Here is a 13,751-nt window from a genome sequence, read left to right as displayed (position 1 = left end):
AGAGGCCCTCATAAATCAAACTTATATACGTCTGAGAGAGATGCACGGTGCACGTCGCTTTATGAGAGGCGCCCGAGAAGAACTCCAGTAAGCATCGATGCATGTCACCATGTTGCAGGAAGACATCGCGTACTTATTTTTGGCATCCCCCTCCCCTTAATCTATGGCGAGAAGAGACAAATGCGCATAGCTCATTCAGGGCGGTATTTTGTCCTGACTGGGCCGGGAAATCATCCGAGTCTAATAACAGTCCCCCAGCTGATATTTCCTCGTAGTTGAACGGGCTGTCATGCACACCGCCATCTATCTGAAGACAGTTTAGGTCTGACTTGATACCTTCCGATCACTCTTCAAATCCTTCTGCACCTCAACGCAGTGCCAACTCAACACCCCCAGTGCAATAACAGCAAGATAGAGGTACAGCTCATCCACTGAATGTCACAGGTGTGTCTGCCAGTGCTTACATCCGCTTCAACACTAGTGCAAGTGCTAATCTGTAAATGAGGCGCGTATATGGCAGGCACCACAAGGCTTCATCTCTCACTGAGGATCTCAAATACCAATACTTGGTGCTCGACTGTCCATGCAGAAGTAGAAGGCCGTGGAAGTCCTGTGGGTGACACTATTTAGCTCGGCAACTTCCCATCCTCAAGAGTAAAACCACTCTTCAAGCTGAAGTGCTTTTGCACCTCACATTGAATGCACTGTTAGTGCAACCAATGTAGAGCTAGAAGCACGGCTCGTCTAACTCACCCGTGTAGACATGTGCGTCAATCGTAGCGGTAGCTTCGTCAATCCTGGATGGGTGACTCTGTGCCTACATCCATTTCAGTACTCGGTCGTTCCTTCTATATTCCTCAACACCAGCACCAATGCTAATCTGCAAAGAAGGCGTGTATTGTGGCAGTCACCGCAGGGTTTCATTCCCAGAGGTTCTCAAGTACCAACTACTTGGTACTTGACTAGTAACTGTTCGTGTCGAGCAGAAATACCTCATTGGTCCGTCATAGTTCGGCCATCCCCAAGGCAAAGATTGTGTTTGCCAACGTCAATCATTACACCAGAGATGAAGGATACCGACAATACTGATAGAACCATGAAGAGCGTTGATGAAATGATCCTCTGTTTGAAGCGTCTTTTAGGCGTGTTTGCATCGAATGCGTTCCTGGGAGATTATCGTCCACATGAGCAGGAAGAGGTGACTGTCAGTGTCAACAACAATCTGGGGCTAGTGCAATTACGCACGACGGAAAACTTGCACATGAGGTCTAGAGCGCAGACCAGTAAGATAGAGCAAGATGCATTGGTCGCCGTGTGCCCCGGATGTAGCACCCCATCAATATCAAAAGGCGCCTAGAGATCGCTCTAGGCCTTCTAGATCTCGCGACGAAGCAGAATGCATTGTGTACTACACAGGATGATGAAAGTAGAATAGAATATACTCATCTGCAGAATTAACTGTGAGAGTACCAGACCGATGCTCATTGAAGCGGGTTTGCTGTACACATGATTTATATATGACGGGCATTTATGAGGGACAATGTTGATGCGAAGAAGCAACACCATTGCAGCGTGGTAAGAGAGGGTAAGAGCCATCAAGAACCCTGAAAAGAACCACGGACAAGCTACATCAATCGGGTTATGGGCAGAACATAGCTCTACTTATAACACACAAGATTGATGATATAACCATGAAGCACTCTCGTCAACTTAAATCCTACTGACCATGTTGGTAAGTGTGCGTGTGCTTGATGGAGCAAGAACGGCGTATCTCGCTGTGAGAGGGTTCACGACACTGGAGCAGACAACACAACCAACGCCGACGATGCTCATGCCAGGGCACACGAGGATGGTGTCAACAGTCACGTTTTTCAACGTCAGTCAACAGATTGTCACTGGTTCGGACCATATTGCGCGCAATTCGGATATACTAGAAAAAGGAGGATTGGTAGGAGGGCCATTCAGGGGACACTGGAGGCGTGAGGCCACATGTCCAGTCGCTGTATCACCCGGTGACTGTGAGTTGCGAGCAGTACAGCTGATGCCATGATGATCTGGGATGTCGACGAGCAGAAAGTACTTGGTCCGCTAAGGCACTGATGGAAGATGGAAGGGGCGAAATGAGATCCACGTTGCAACAACGTGGTAGGGGCCAACGAGATATAAAGAGCCTACATGAATTGGGTTATGGGCAGAAATACAGCTCTACTCACGACACATAAGATTGACGACGGCAGCAGAGTACGCCTCTCATTAGCTTCAAACACTACTGACCGTCCGACTTCCTGTCTAGCGACATGTCAGGATTGCTCGATGTAGCAAAAAAAGCATATCTTACTGTGAGAAGGTGCGCGACGCCAGCGCAGACCACCCCGCCAGCACAAACAGCCCAGCCGGCGCAGACACAAACGATGCGAATGCACATGAGAAAGTGTCAGCAGTCGCGTTCTTCAAAGATGGTCGACGGATTGTCACTGCTTCACAGGATAAAACCCTGCGAATCTGGGACGTGGAGCAAGGAACATTGGTGGGAGGGCCATTCAAGGGACACAACGACAATGTGCTTTCAGTCGCTGTATCGCCAGACGATAGGCGAATTGCGAGTGGTGGAGAAGATGGAACTATCATCATCTGGGATGTCGAGAGAAAGCAGATGGTATTCGAACGGATGGTAAAGACAGAACAGGTTTGGTCGGTGTGCTTCTCCCCGGATGTAAAGAAACTTGCAAGTGGATCATGGAGTGGAGAAGTTATGATATAGGATGTGGAGACTGGCGCTATTCTCTCAACACTCGGGAATATTATTGATCAAGGTTCGGTGTTGTCTATCGCCTTCAGCCCGGATGGGCTAAAATTAGCATTCGGAGCATCGCGTAGGATCCGGATTTGGAGCACCGATAATGCCGAGCTTCTATTTGACATCGACGCTCACAAAGATTCTGTTCGCGGTGTGGTGTGGACGTCCAACGGCCAGCAACTTATCTCTGCATCAGAAGACACAACAATCAAGTTTTGGGACTCGTCAAATGGGACCCAGATCGGTCAACCTTGCACCGGTCACACTTTCCCCATCACGTCACTTGCCATATCTTCTGATGGCTTCTTTATTGCCACTGCCTCAAAAGATGAGACTGTGCGCCTGTGGAACACAAAGTCACGCGAGCAAATAGGACAGCCACTCAAACACACTACATTGGTTTACTGCGTCGCAATTTCTCCCAGTGGAGGACAGCTCGCAAGTGGAGATTATGCCGGGAATCTTCAATTCTGGTCCGTTGAGAATACACTTTCCACAGTATTTGGGACAAATTCCTCATACTTCGCACACCGCAGTAAGGTGAAGTTGGGACAAAACCTCTATGTGGAGGCCCTGTTGGATGCGGAAAAGGTGCGGACGATACCGTCATTGTTTTAACATCTGTGATGATGTTCGTAGGTCATTGAGCTCGACCCTTCGTCTCATCTTGGATACAAATTGAAGCATGCAGCGCTTCACAGAGCACAGCGATATGATGATGCATTCGAGGCCTTGACAATCATGTTCTCCAAGTTGGACAATACACCTGACCCACAGATACGACGTAAGCCACAAACAACTCGAGCGCCTACTTGAAGATGACTTACATTTGTTGCAGAGCTACGCCAGCAATATGTCAGTCCATCTGATGCTATTCGACGAGCCATTGACGCTCAACTGGAAAACGCTCCACTTCGTCTAATCAACACCATCACTGGGCATATATGTGATCGAAATGCACAGATCAATGCATTTACGGAGAGTACAGAGTTCAAAGAGCTTTTGGATTCATTGGTGATGCACGTGCCCCTTCAAACGGAGCTCATCGAAAAAGCAGTCGTCAAGCACTTCAGTTGGGTCATGTTATCCCATAGGTGGGGGACCAAGGAACCGGTGTGACAATCATACCGGCGCTAGGCGCGTATGAATGTCATAGGCATATTTTGACTTGCCTAGAAGAAAAGAGTAAGACGCTAGTCACCAGCGCTATTCAGCTCCCAAGCTATCCGCTTTGGAACCACTTTTTCCCCATAGCGCGCTACCCCGGTCCGACGTCTAGGTGTTCCGCCCTTCCATGTCCTGCCTATGTCCACCTACCTCCACTGGTGCGTTATATTTCCTTAAATGTCGCTACTCATCAGTCGCAGGTCTTATTACATGTGTCCTCATGTTCCGCAGCGCTGCATGTTCTATTACCTGTCGCTACATCGTGCCCTCGCCAGTGTCGCTACTATACTCGCCTATGCATCCCAAACCCCTACGCAGTATGATAAAATGACCCATCCTACATACAGTACAGTACTTCCCTTCCCCAGACCTTTGCTGGTGTCGGAGTCACTTTAGTCGCTATATCCTAGTTTTGGTGCAATCGATTCTGCTCTTGCCAATCTCTCTGATCGCGTGTCGCTTGACTTGCTTCAAGTGTGCATCGCTAAAGTTCCTTCATAAGTTTGATCTTCGCAATGTCGGGATCGCTGTTGGTAGTCGAGCTATAATCTAGTCGCTATCAGGCATTCCACCTGCACTATCATACCTTATCCCTCGCCTTACCTTCTTTTGATTTCTTCTCGCTGTCACTAGTTGGACGACGCATAGCGCTATCGCATAGGACAACTTGCATAGCGCTACTTACTTATATGCACGTTTCTCTGTCAGAACTCACTTGTCGCTAGTCGCTGATCACTACAGCGCTACTCATTGGTTTTTGGTCTTAGGTTGCTATAGCTTATTAGTCCTTCGCATCGTCACTACCCTTGCATATTTGAAGGGAGTTGCTTCAATAGCAGTCCTCTTGGGTCGAATATTACACTCGCGCCTATTTGGATAAGTAGCACTAGTTTCTAACCAGCCTAGTCGCTATTACTCTTTCACACCGGGGCTGCACGACATTCAGGGCAGGAACGTATACGAATTGAATCCAGTCGGAACCATCGTGAAGTTGCAGAAGTTTTGCAAAGTCACTCGCAATGAGGGGTATTGCTGGGCGTGGGTTGATACGTGCTGCATCGACCAGAACAACCATGTTGAGGTCCAGCAATCAGTCAACTCCATGTTCATCTGGTATCACTACTCAGCGCTCACCATCGTCTACCTATCGGATGTTTCTCCTTCGTCAAAGTCGGGTGCACTCGCAAACAGCATTTGGAATACGCAAGGATGGACTGTTCAGGAGTTCCTCGCTCCTAAAATTGTTCTCTTCTACCAAGCAGATTGGACCCTATATCTTGACGACTGCTCTCGCAACCACAAAGAGTCTGTCGCTATCACACAGGAGTTGGAACGTTCAACTGGCATAAATGCGCAGGCGCTCGTTGCCTTCCACCCGGGAATGAGCAATGCCCAAGAGAAACTTCAGTGGGCATCAACGCGTGTCACCACGTTGCAGGAAGACATTGCATATTCGCTGTTTGGAATCTTCGGCGTCCACCTTCCTGTATTCTACGGAGAAAAAAGGCAAAATGCGCTCGGACGTCTCTTACAGGAGATCATAGCCCATTCTAGCAACATCACGGCCCTGGACTGGGTAGGACGACTGTCCAACTTCAACAGTTGTCTCCCAGCTGAAATTTCCTCATACAAGGCTCTGCCATGCACGCTACCATTTCTATCTGAACACGACATGCAGATATTGGCCTCCATGCTGTGAAACGATATTGTAGCTGTGGAGTCGGCTTCAAGACTGTATACCACTCTTGAAAACCTCAGCGTTCCTCGTTTCGCAAATGCCAGACTCCAATTGCCCTGCATCGCATTTCCTCTCACAGAAGTCAGGCGGAATACTGGTGGAGATGGGGATAAATTTTTCACATATGAAGTCAAGGCAGATGGGCTACAAGACCTGCTGGTCACAATGGAAGACAAGCTGGTTCAGTTCTCGCCTGCTAGGCGTACTCGGCAGACATTCCTACTCATCTGTCCGTGGAATCGGTATGATCTCGGGCTGATTCACTTCGCAGACAAGATGCAGAGTGTGGAAGATTGGGGCGAGCCTGGGTCTCTGTCAGATGATACGTCTGTCGGCTATCCTGGATACAGCGAGCAGGCTACACGAGAGTTGAAGTTGATCGTTCGCCTCGCACAGCCTTTTGGCACATTTTTACTAGCGCAGCAGTGGGGTGGGGAGTATAAGAGGATTGCTACGGATCACAGTATCATCGCCTGCGTCAAGGACATGGCTTCTGTTGATGACATGATGGACATCAGGACGGTGGAGATATTGTAGCTGCGAAGGATGGGACATTTTCATTTCATGCATTGACAATACTTCCACATGAACAGTATCCCTAGAATTTTGCATCATATTGGTCTCATTTACACACAAGCTACTAATCCAAAATTAGACGTCCTGGGGAATAGGGGAAAGCTCTGGCGTAAGCGCTTTCTAGAACTGCGTTCTTTGCTCGGCTAGACGCTCACCTGCCATCCAGTTTGTTGAGGAGCAAAATTGGGCAAGGGTCCAATCTTGTATGCAGTATATGGTGCAATGAATGAAGGAAAAAAAAAGGTCGAACACAATGCCGGTGAGAATTAATGGCTCGCATGCTTCAAACAATCAATAGCACTGTATAAGATAAGACAACCAAAATGTACTTCAGTTTTGGCGTGAGACTTTCTTCTTGTCTCTCAGACTAACCATGGTTCGCTCAATGTACTCCATCCCACCATAACCTCCCATCCATTCACATCCAGTCCTCCTGTATTGAACTACTCCACGCTGGTCTTCTTTGAAGTGACGGTCACAAGCCTCATGAACTACGAACACTACCCATGAACTTCGAAGCACAAGGAATTGCAGACGGCAGCGTCACCTACTCACACAAGTCTAGGTCTCAGTCCTTGGCCCGCACAAAGCAAAACCAAGAACAAGATGCGAAATATTCTACAATCGTGCGACACTAAACGTCGAAATCTAGCTTGGCCCTTTTGGTGTCAGCGAACGAAGAAGAGGCAGAGGCAACAAGTAAATCTCATTTACATGCGCTTTATCGGTCATATAAAGCCACTTAGGTGCCTGCTCGAACTCGCAGCAACAATCAAAAGCACATTCGAATGCATCATTCAAACCCATTTCTACCCCCACAGCACAACCGACATCTTCATCTACGTCCTCCAGCTCGATGGTGGTCTCCTCCTCACATGCATAAACGCCTCCACTCTCGCCTTTGCAACTGCATGCATTCCCATCTTTCTACTTTGTCTGCGCTATCAGCTGAGGCGTGCATGGCACCCAATCCTTACTCGATCTAACCACAGTCGAAGAATACGACGTGCCGGGCGTCGTGGTGGGCATGATGCCTCTTACAGGAATATCAACACTCGTCCAGATGGAGACCATGTTGCATATGGATCACTTTGAGGAGGTGTTCAGAGTCATGTGTGATGCGGGCAAGGTGCTCTAGAGTAAGATAATGAATGTGCTTAGGGAATGGACGGGGGATTGAGGCTGGACTTGAGATGGACTGAGGAGATGTAGGACATTCATGCCCACTATAGCTAACAGCTTCAGTTATGTACGAAGACTCCTGATCAGTACCGGTCCGATAACTTGAAGCAACCTCTTACTCCATCGATCATCATCATGACAAGCAACACCAGTGCTAGCGTCCCAGATGTCCACTCTGAATTCAAGGTCGTCGATCCTAGGCACTGACTTGTACAGGGCATGTATCACAGCAACACTATCATCGTCACCTCAAATGCTTCTCCTGCCATGTTGAAGCAGTTGCGCAGTTCATGATGCAACAGGCTATTTTCGGATGCTATCCCACTGCAAAAGTCGTTATTGATTCATGTGCCGTGACAAGTACCATCAGTTCTCTAGAGCATGTATTGAGAATCACTGAATGGTTCGTGTCTTTCCAACCATCTTTATCCTGATTTAGTATTTGCAGGTTTCGCTGATGCACAACTGACACAAGACAAACACCCCTGGCTCCAAGATAAATGCAAGTATTTTAAACCTGCGCGCCTTGATTATCTCTAGTCTTACAGGTTCAAACCTGATCAAGTGATCATATGCTTCTTTTCCCTTGTACTCCATTGACGCGCACCCATAGATCTTTGTCACCTTCCTCCCGTCTTCTTATGACCCCGATATGGGCAGCATCAAGATCGAAGCAAGAGGCTCGTAGCTGGAGATGGTTTTATGGGAGGTCCCGCTCATGGCGTATCTTTGTGAGATGTATTTTTGGTATGCGGATCAGAATTGGGATTATACTGATCGAGAAGGTGAGTCAACTCCTTTCTCGGTTCTTGATTCTTTTGTGCTACTGAGTATGGGCATGCAACAGAACAAACTAGTCTCGTCACCAGCTGCCTTGTCTTGTGTGAGAGTTGTGGTGGAATGTAGTATTACCCACCACATCTTCTCATCACTGCTGTATAAGGCGACTGGTCACGAGTCTAAAAACAAGCCACGCATAAAGTTACATCCCTTTTAGATGTGCGATGTATGTTCAGTGAATTCGGGACGTGGCGCAGGCGGTTGTTTGTCACGCAGGATTTGGTGGTGAGAGGGATTGTTGAGGCGAGGAATGCGCATGGGTGGAAGGAGGGGTTTTTTGAACTATTCCATCAGTGAACCGGTGAAGGTTTTAGAAGGGAATATATCACAATACATAGTACATAATCACCAGAACTAGCACAATTCTGCTATCGAGCATCACATTGTTATATTTGTCCTTATAGAGGAAAGGTGACTTCCTCATTTTCCTACGATGGTTGATGATTAGGAAAAGTTCCTGATATCACTCAAACTCAAACTTGAAGGAATTTGTGTCTTGCTTGAGCTATTAACACAACCTTCTTGAAATGGCTGATTTTTGTCAACTGTATGACAATCTTTCGTGTAAGAACGAAAGCTCATGTCTTCCAGGCAACGAGAACGCGTTCATCCAGCGAGCAAGCCTAAGTTTGGGTACTGCTTCCGCTATCAACGTCATTTTCCTTAAATGGCTGATGATTACATACTATATATCAGTTGGGAATGTGTTCGAAGATGCTATAGCATTCCGCAGCAGTCCCAAGAAGTCATAGGCGTGCACGGGACACTATGCAGTTGTTGCATAGTACTTGAGTAGAAAACTTACCCCCGCTTACCATTTGACGACCTCCGATTGATCATCTCACAGGCCAATACTTTCTGTACTATGGTTGATACGAGACTAAAATATAGAGATTCTCATAGTCACTTTGTATGTCCTAGTTCCAGCTTATCAAAAATACGCAGGAAGATCCACGATCTGGTACTTGAACTGCAATATTCGCGTGAAGGCTATAGAGTATCCAGATCCTTGTAGTCGTGCTGTATGTCCTGGATCCAGCTTGTCGAAAACACGCAGGAAGATCCGTGATTTGGTGCTTGAAGTGTGATATTCGCGTGAATACTATACAATATACAGATCCTCATGACTCGCTCTGTACGTCCTGGTTCCAACTTGTCGAAAACACGCAGGAAGATCCGTGATTTGGTGCTTGAAGTGTGATATTCACGTGAATACTATAAAATATGTGATATCAGCGTGAAGACTAGAAATATATGGATCCTCGTAGTCGTGCCATATGTCCTAGATCCAGCTTATCAAAAATACGCAGACGAATCCTCAATCCAGCACTTGAATTGTGATATTCACCTGAAGACTATAAGATACACAGATCCTCATAGTCACACTGTATGTCCTGGATCCGGCTGATCGAAAATACACAAATGGGTTTGTAATCTGGTGCTTGAATGGTGAGATTTGTGTGAACACTATAAGATATACAAATCCTCATAGTCATGCTGCATTTCCTGGATCCGGTGTATGGAAAATACGCAAGCAAATCCTCAATCTGGTGCTCGAAGTGTGATATTTGCGTGATGACTATAAAATTTACAGATCCTCATATTCGTGCTGCGTGTCCTGGATCTAGTTGATCAAAAATCCACAGGCACATTCGTAACCTAGTGCTTGAAGTGAGATATTCACGTGAACACTATAAGATTTACAGATCCTTGTAGTCGTACTGTGTGTCCTGGATCCAGCTTATTGACAACCTACAGGCAGGTCTGTAATCTGATACTTGAATTGTGACATCAGCACAAATACTTGAAAATGCGGACATAGCCATGGTTGCGCTGTAGGTCTTGGATTCAGCCAATCAAACACAATGAGGCCAAGTTGGACTGCACTCTGAGGTTTTTGTTTCACAAAATGCAATTATCATGATATTTGTGGTAGAATAATAGTATAATAGTATATAGATAACACTATAATTGTAAGGGAGGTGGGGGTCACAGAGCTTAGGGTGAATTAAATGTGGCATCATCACGCTGTGCCCTCTGCCTTGCGAGAGTGTTGACGAACATATTGGCCTTTGCCATATTACTAATATCATTGCGGTGATTCCTTCCAAATACCTTCCTAAATGACAGAGGTTAGGTGAGGTTTATTGAGACAACAGGAGCGTTAATATAATGTACCTAGTCCACCACTCAAGGAGCTTTTCAAAAAAGCCGACGATGGTCCGCCAAAATTGTATGTAGTCAAAATCCCCATCAACGGACCACCATGAGGTGATAGAAGAGAGGGCGAATCAAACCTGCCAATTTAGTCGTCATTTGTATCATTAACCTCACTAAACAACTTACTTGGCACGCAATATAGGCGATAGAACGAGGATTGACTTTTCTCATTTTGATGATCTCCGCTACAAGCTTCTTGACTTTGACGCTGGCAGAGGATTTCTTGGCGAGTCTGTTGTTTTGTATGACATCCACCCCGTCACCATCACCGTTGATGTCCTTGGCTGAGGATGGCGAGGTGAATACAGCTTTGTAACCCTACAAGAACTTGTGAGATCACCATCATGCTACTCGGGTGCGACATACCTGAAGAAGAATTTTACCTTTGAAAAGCCCCTCCTCCAGATCATCTAGATTGCTCTGGTACTTGTCATAAAGGAATGCTGGAAAGGACAGATCCGTCACGATATAGCCTTCTGAGCGATCTCAGATACCTGCCTTTACACTACTGAATAATGAGTGTCTTTTCACAGTATTCTGAACACACACTTACGCTGGGTTGTTCCAATCAAATTCAGCCGGACAGAGCAGTCTGCCACATGCGTCATTGCTAAAACCACGGGAATGTTTGTCGTCGGGGTCGACTGGGTGATCTGGCTTGAATTTGCGATTTACCCATTCGGCAATGAGTGTCTTGAGTTTCGAGGTATCATCACCTCGAGCACTGTCAGCCCCCTGCCGAGGCTAAAGAAAGGTTATGAACACAACAAAGTCCATCACTGACATGTAGAAAGCCGACCATTTTCATCATGTGCACATAATCATTATACTCCATCTCCATGCCTTTCTTATGAAACCACGGCAAGGTATGGGTGAGGTTGATGTACCCCGTCTGCAGTCGATCTTGGCTATAGAAACCAGTGCATGTTTAGCACTCGCAAATTAGCTTGAGGGGCGAAAGACTTACTCAATATTACTTTCATCGTCATCATTTAAGTCATATCTTCAGTCATTTTCGGTGATGAGGTCCTCAACATTGTCAAACAAAGCAATAACATGCCTAATCGCCCATCCTTCAGCTATATAATAGTTTGATTGCCTGCCCGATGGTGAGTAATGCCAACTTCATATATGGAGTGATGACTATACCTTTCTTTGGAAGCACACCCAGCCTTGAGAACCTCCAGCTTCTCCTCCAGTTGCGCAATTCTGCGTCTCTATCAAGCCTGCAGAGATGCTTCTGTTGCCGTAGAGTCGTGGCTGGGTTCATCCGGCTGGCCGTCTATGTTTGCTATGCTGCCTTCAACTTCTCCGTCCTTGACGTGCGCCATAGGGATAATATGAAGAGAAGAAAAGATAGAATGGCATTTCTCAAAGAAGGGAAGGCGCGAGGTTATGGCCAGAGCGAGTGACCAGCTCATCGTATATGCCGCTCGGGAGTCCCAACTGGTGGTACTAGCCCAAAAGCATACACCAATTCAGGACACTGAAATAATAATGTTAGCATGAGCACTTCAGTCACCCCTGTTAAAGTACCTCTTAGGTACATATATTCTGGCTTACAATCTTACCCTAAGAGGCATGATCTTAGGTGGTATTCCCAGGCAATGCAGGTTATATCCCGGGCCAATTCAACACTTTCCCCACGAAGCCTGGGCCTGCTGGGCCAATGTATTTGATCTGTCCCATGACCCATCTGGGTCATCCTAGATACTTTATTATATGAATACACAGGGGGTGTCAGGGGTCATTTCTCATGAAAAATTACCCACACATTTAGACACTTAGAGTATAATGTTTGTCTTCATAAGGTCCTTGACCTACGAATGGAGAAAGTGAAAAGAAATATGTGGTGAGGGGGGGGGGGCCGGCTTGTCTTTGAAGATGTGGAAGAATGTAAGTTGGGTAAGGTTCTTGACCTACAAAATCCAAAGCAGTGGAGGAGGCGGGAAGAAATTTGTGGTAGGAGGGGGGGTTGTCTTGAAAGATGAGGGAAGAATTAAGTTGGGTAAGGTTCTTGACCTACAAAAATTCAAAGCAGCTGGAGGAGGCAGGAAGAAATTTGTGGGTAGACAGGGGGGTTGTCTTTTGAAGATGAGGGAAGAAATGCAAGTTGGGTAAGGTTCTTGACCTACAAAATCAAAGCAGCTGGAGGAGGCAGGAATAAATTTGTGGTAGACAGGGGGGTTGTCTTGAAGACTGAGGAAGAATGTAAGTCAGGTAAGGTGCTATTTGTGGTAGACAGGGGGGGTTGTCTTTGAAGATGAGGGAAGAATGTAAGTCGGGGTGAGGTCCTTGACCTAGAAATCCTTCTTGACTGTGCCCTCACTCCAGGTACTGACATATTTTACACTCCATCTGGTTAATTTGCACAATTGGAACATACCCTGCACCACAATACTCCAGGTTTTATTGGAGTAAGTGTCATCACATATTACTTTGGATGTAAGCATAAAAGCGGAAAGAAAAAGACAGTGACTGGTCAATGCGGGATAGCCCACTGCTGGTTATATGGTGACTGGGCCAACCCGGCACTCTCCTATGCATGATGCGGGCTAGCCCACCGCTGTTTTATATGGTGACTGGGCTGACCCAGCTCTCTCCTATGCATGATGTGGGCTAGCCCACCGCTGGTTTATATGGTGACTGGGCTGACCCGGCTCTCTCCTACGCATGATGCGGGCTAGCCCACCGCTGGTTTATATAGTGACTGGGCTGACCCGGCTCTCTCATATGCATGATGTGGGCTGGCCCAGTCCAAATGTTATTACTTGTTTGTCACTATTTTTACACCATTCTATAAATGTTCTGTACAGTTTTTCTTCTCTCTTTTCTTCTACATTCTATTTTGCAACATCCTCATCCAGTATTAGGCCTTCAATTGTTCTCTCTCCTTTCTTTACTATTTCACTAGGTTGCTCATCTGGGTCAGTACTTACTCCTAAGCCTCTCTACTTTAACTAACTCATTTTTTATTGTAATATTCCCAGTGGTGACTTGCTCTTGCACAATCTGACACTAGTTTAGCAGCCACATTCCATGGTTCACCAACGATCTTTCGATTTCCTGACCTATGATTTCATCAATCACTGGTTATTAGTTGTCCTCATCCTCCCTCATCATCATGGCCATTCTCTATGGAAACACATTCTTTATCTTGAACGCACAACTACCAATACGTTAAATGCCCTTGGGCTTCAACCCATCACCACTCCTGTTCCACGGACCAGA

General features: G+C 46.5%; 3 protein-coding genes across 3 annotated transcripts; 1 reads left to right on the top strand and 2 right to left on the bottom strand.

The window, feature by feature from the left end:
* Window positions 1–1,778: 1,778 nt before the first annotated feature.
* DFJ58DRAFT_33198 (uncharacterized protein) lies at window positions 1,779–2,835 on the bottom strand. Its single transcript, XM_041379900.1, has 3 exons — window positions 2,339–2,835; window positions 2,214–2,289; window positions 1,779–2,171 (listed from the first exon to the last, which is right to left on the bottom strand). Exons 1-3 carry the CDS (start codon window positions 2,629–2,631, stop codon window positions 1,962–1,964), a joined length of 579 nt encoding a protein of 192 aa, XP_041240502.1. The 5' UTR covers window positions 2,632–2,835; the 3' UTR covers window positions 1,779–1,961.
* Window positions 2,836–8,151: 5,316 nt separating this feature from the next.
* Window positions 8,152–8,597, top strand: DFJ58DRAFT_665045 (uncharacterized protein; the record flags this gene model as incomplete). Its single annotated transcript, XM_041382479.1, has 2 exons — window positions 8,152–8,245; window positions 8,431–8,597. Coding segments are annotated over 2 exons (261 nt in total), but the record flags the coding sequence as incomplete, so codon positions are not given.
* A 1,994-nt stretch (window positions 8,598–10,591) lies between these two features.
* DFJ58DRAFT_844158 (uncharacterized protein) lies at window positions 10,592–11,509 on the bottom strand (the record flags this gene model as incomplete). The annotated part of the gene is made up of 7 exons (XM_041393047.1): window positions 10,592–10,597; window positions 10,647–10,838; window positions 10,887–10,963; window positions 11,015–11,025; window positions 11,074–11,264; window positions 11,305–11,423; window positions 11,488–11,509. The coding sequence occupies 7 exons, from the start codon at window positions 11,507–11,509 to the stop codon at window positions 10,592–10,594; spliced, it is 618 nt and encodes a 205-aa protein (XP_041240500.1).
* Between the last annotated feature and the right edge of the window lie 2,242 nt (window positions 11,510–13,751).

Source organism: Suillus subalutaceus (assembly GCF_016647625.1).
Source record: "Suillus subalutaceus strain FC151 chromosome Unknown DFJ58scaffold_105, whole genome shotgun sequence".
Taxonomy (NCBI): Eukaryota; Fungi; Basidiomycota; class Agaricomycetes; order Boletales; family Suillaceae; genus Suillus; species Suillus subalutaceus.
This window is presented reverse-complemented; position numbering and strand designations above follow the sequence as displayed.

Bases quoted from the DNA above. Each gene is read 5' to 3' on its own strand.
- DFJ58DRAFT_33198 (XM_041379900.1), bottom strand. From the start codon at position 2,631: ATGATGATAGTTCCATCTTCTCCACCACTCGCAATTCGCCTATCGTCT. The intron at 2,290-2,338 runs GTAAGATATGCT...ACATGTCGCTAG, and splicing joins GCGTCGCGCACCTTCTCACA to ACAGGAAGTCGGACGGTCAG. The intron at 2,172-2,213 runs GTGAGTAGAGCT...CAATTCATGTAG, and splicing joins CGTCGTCAATCTTATGTGTC to GCTCTTTATATCTCGTTGGC.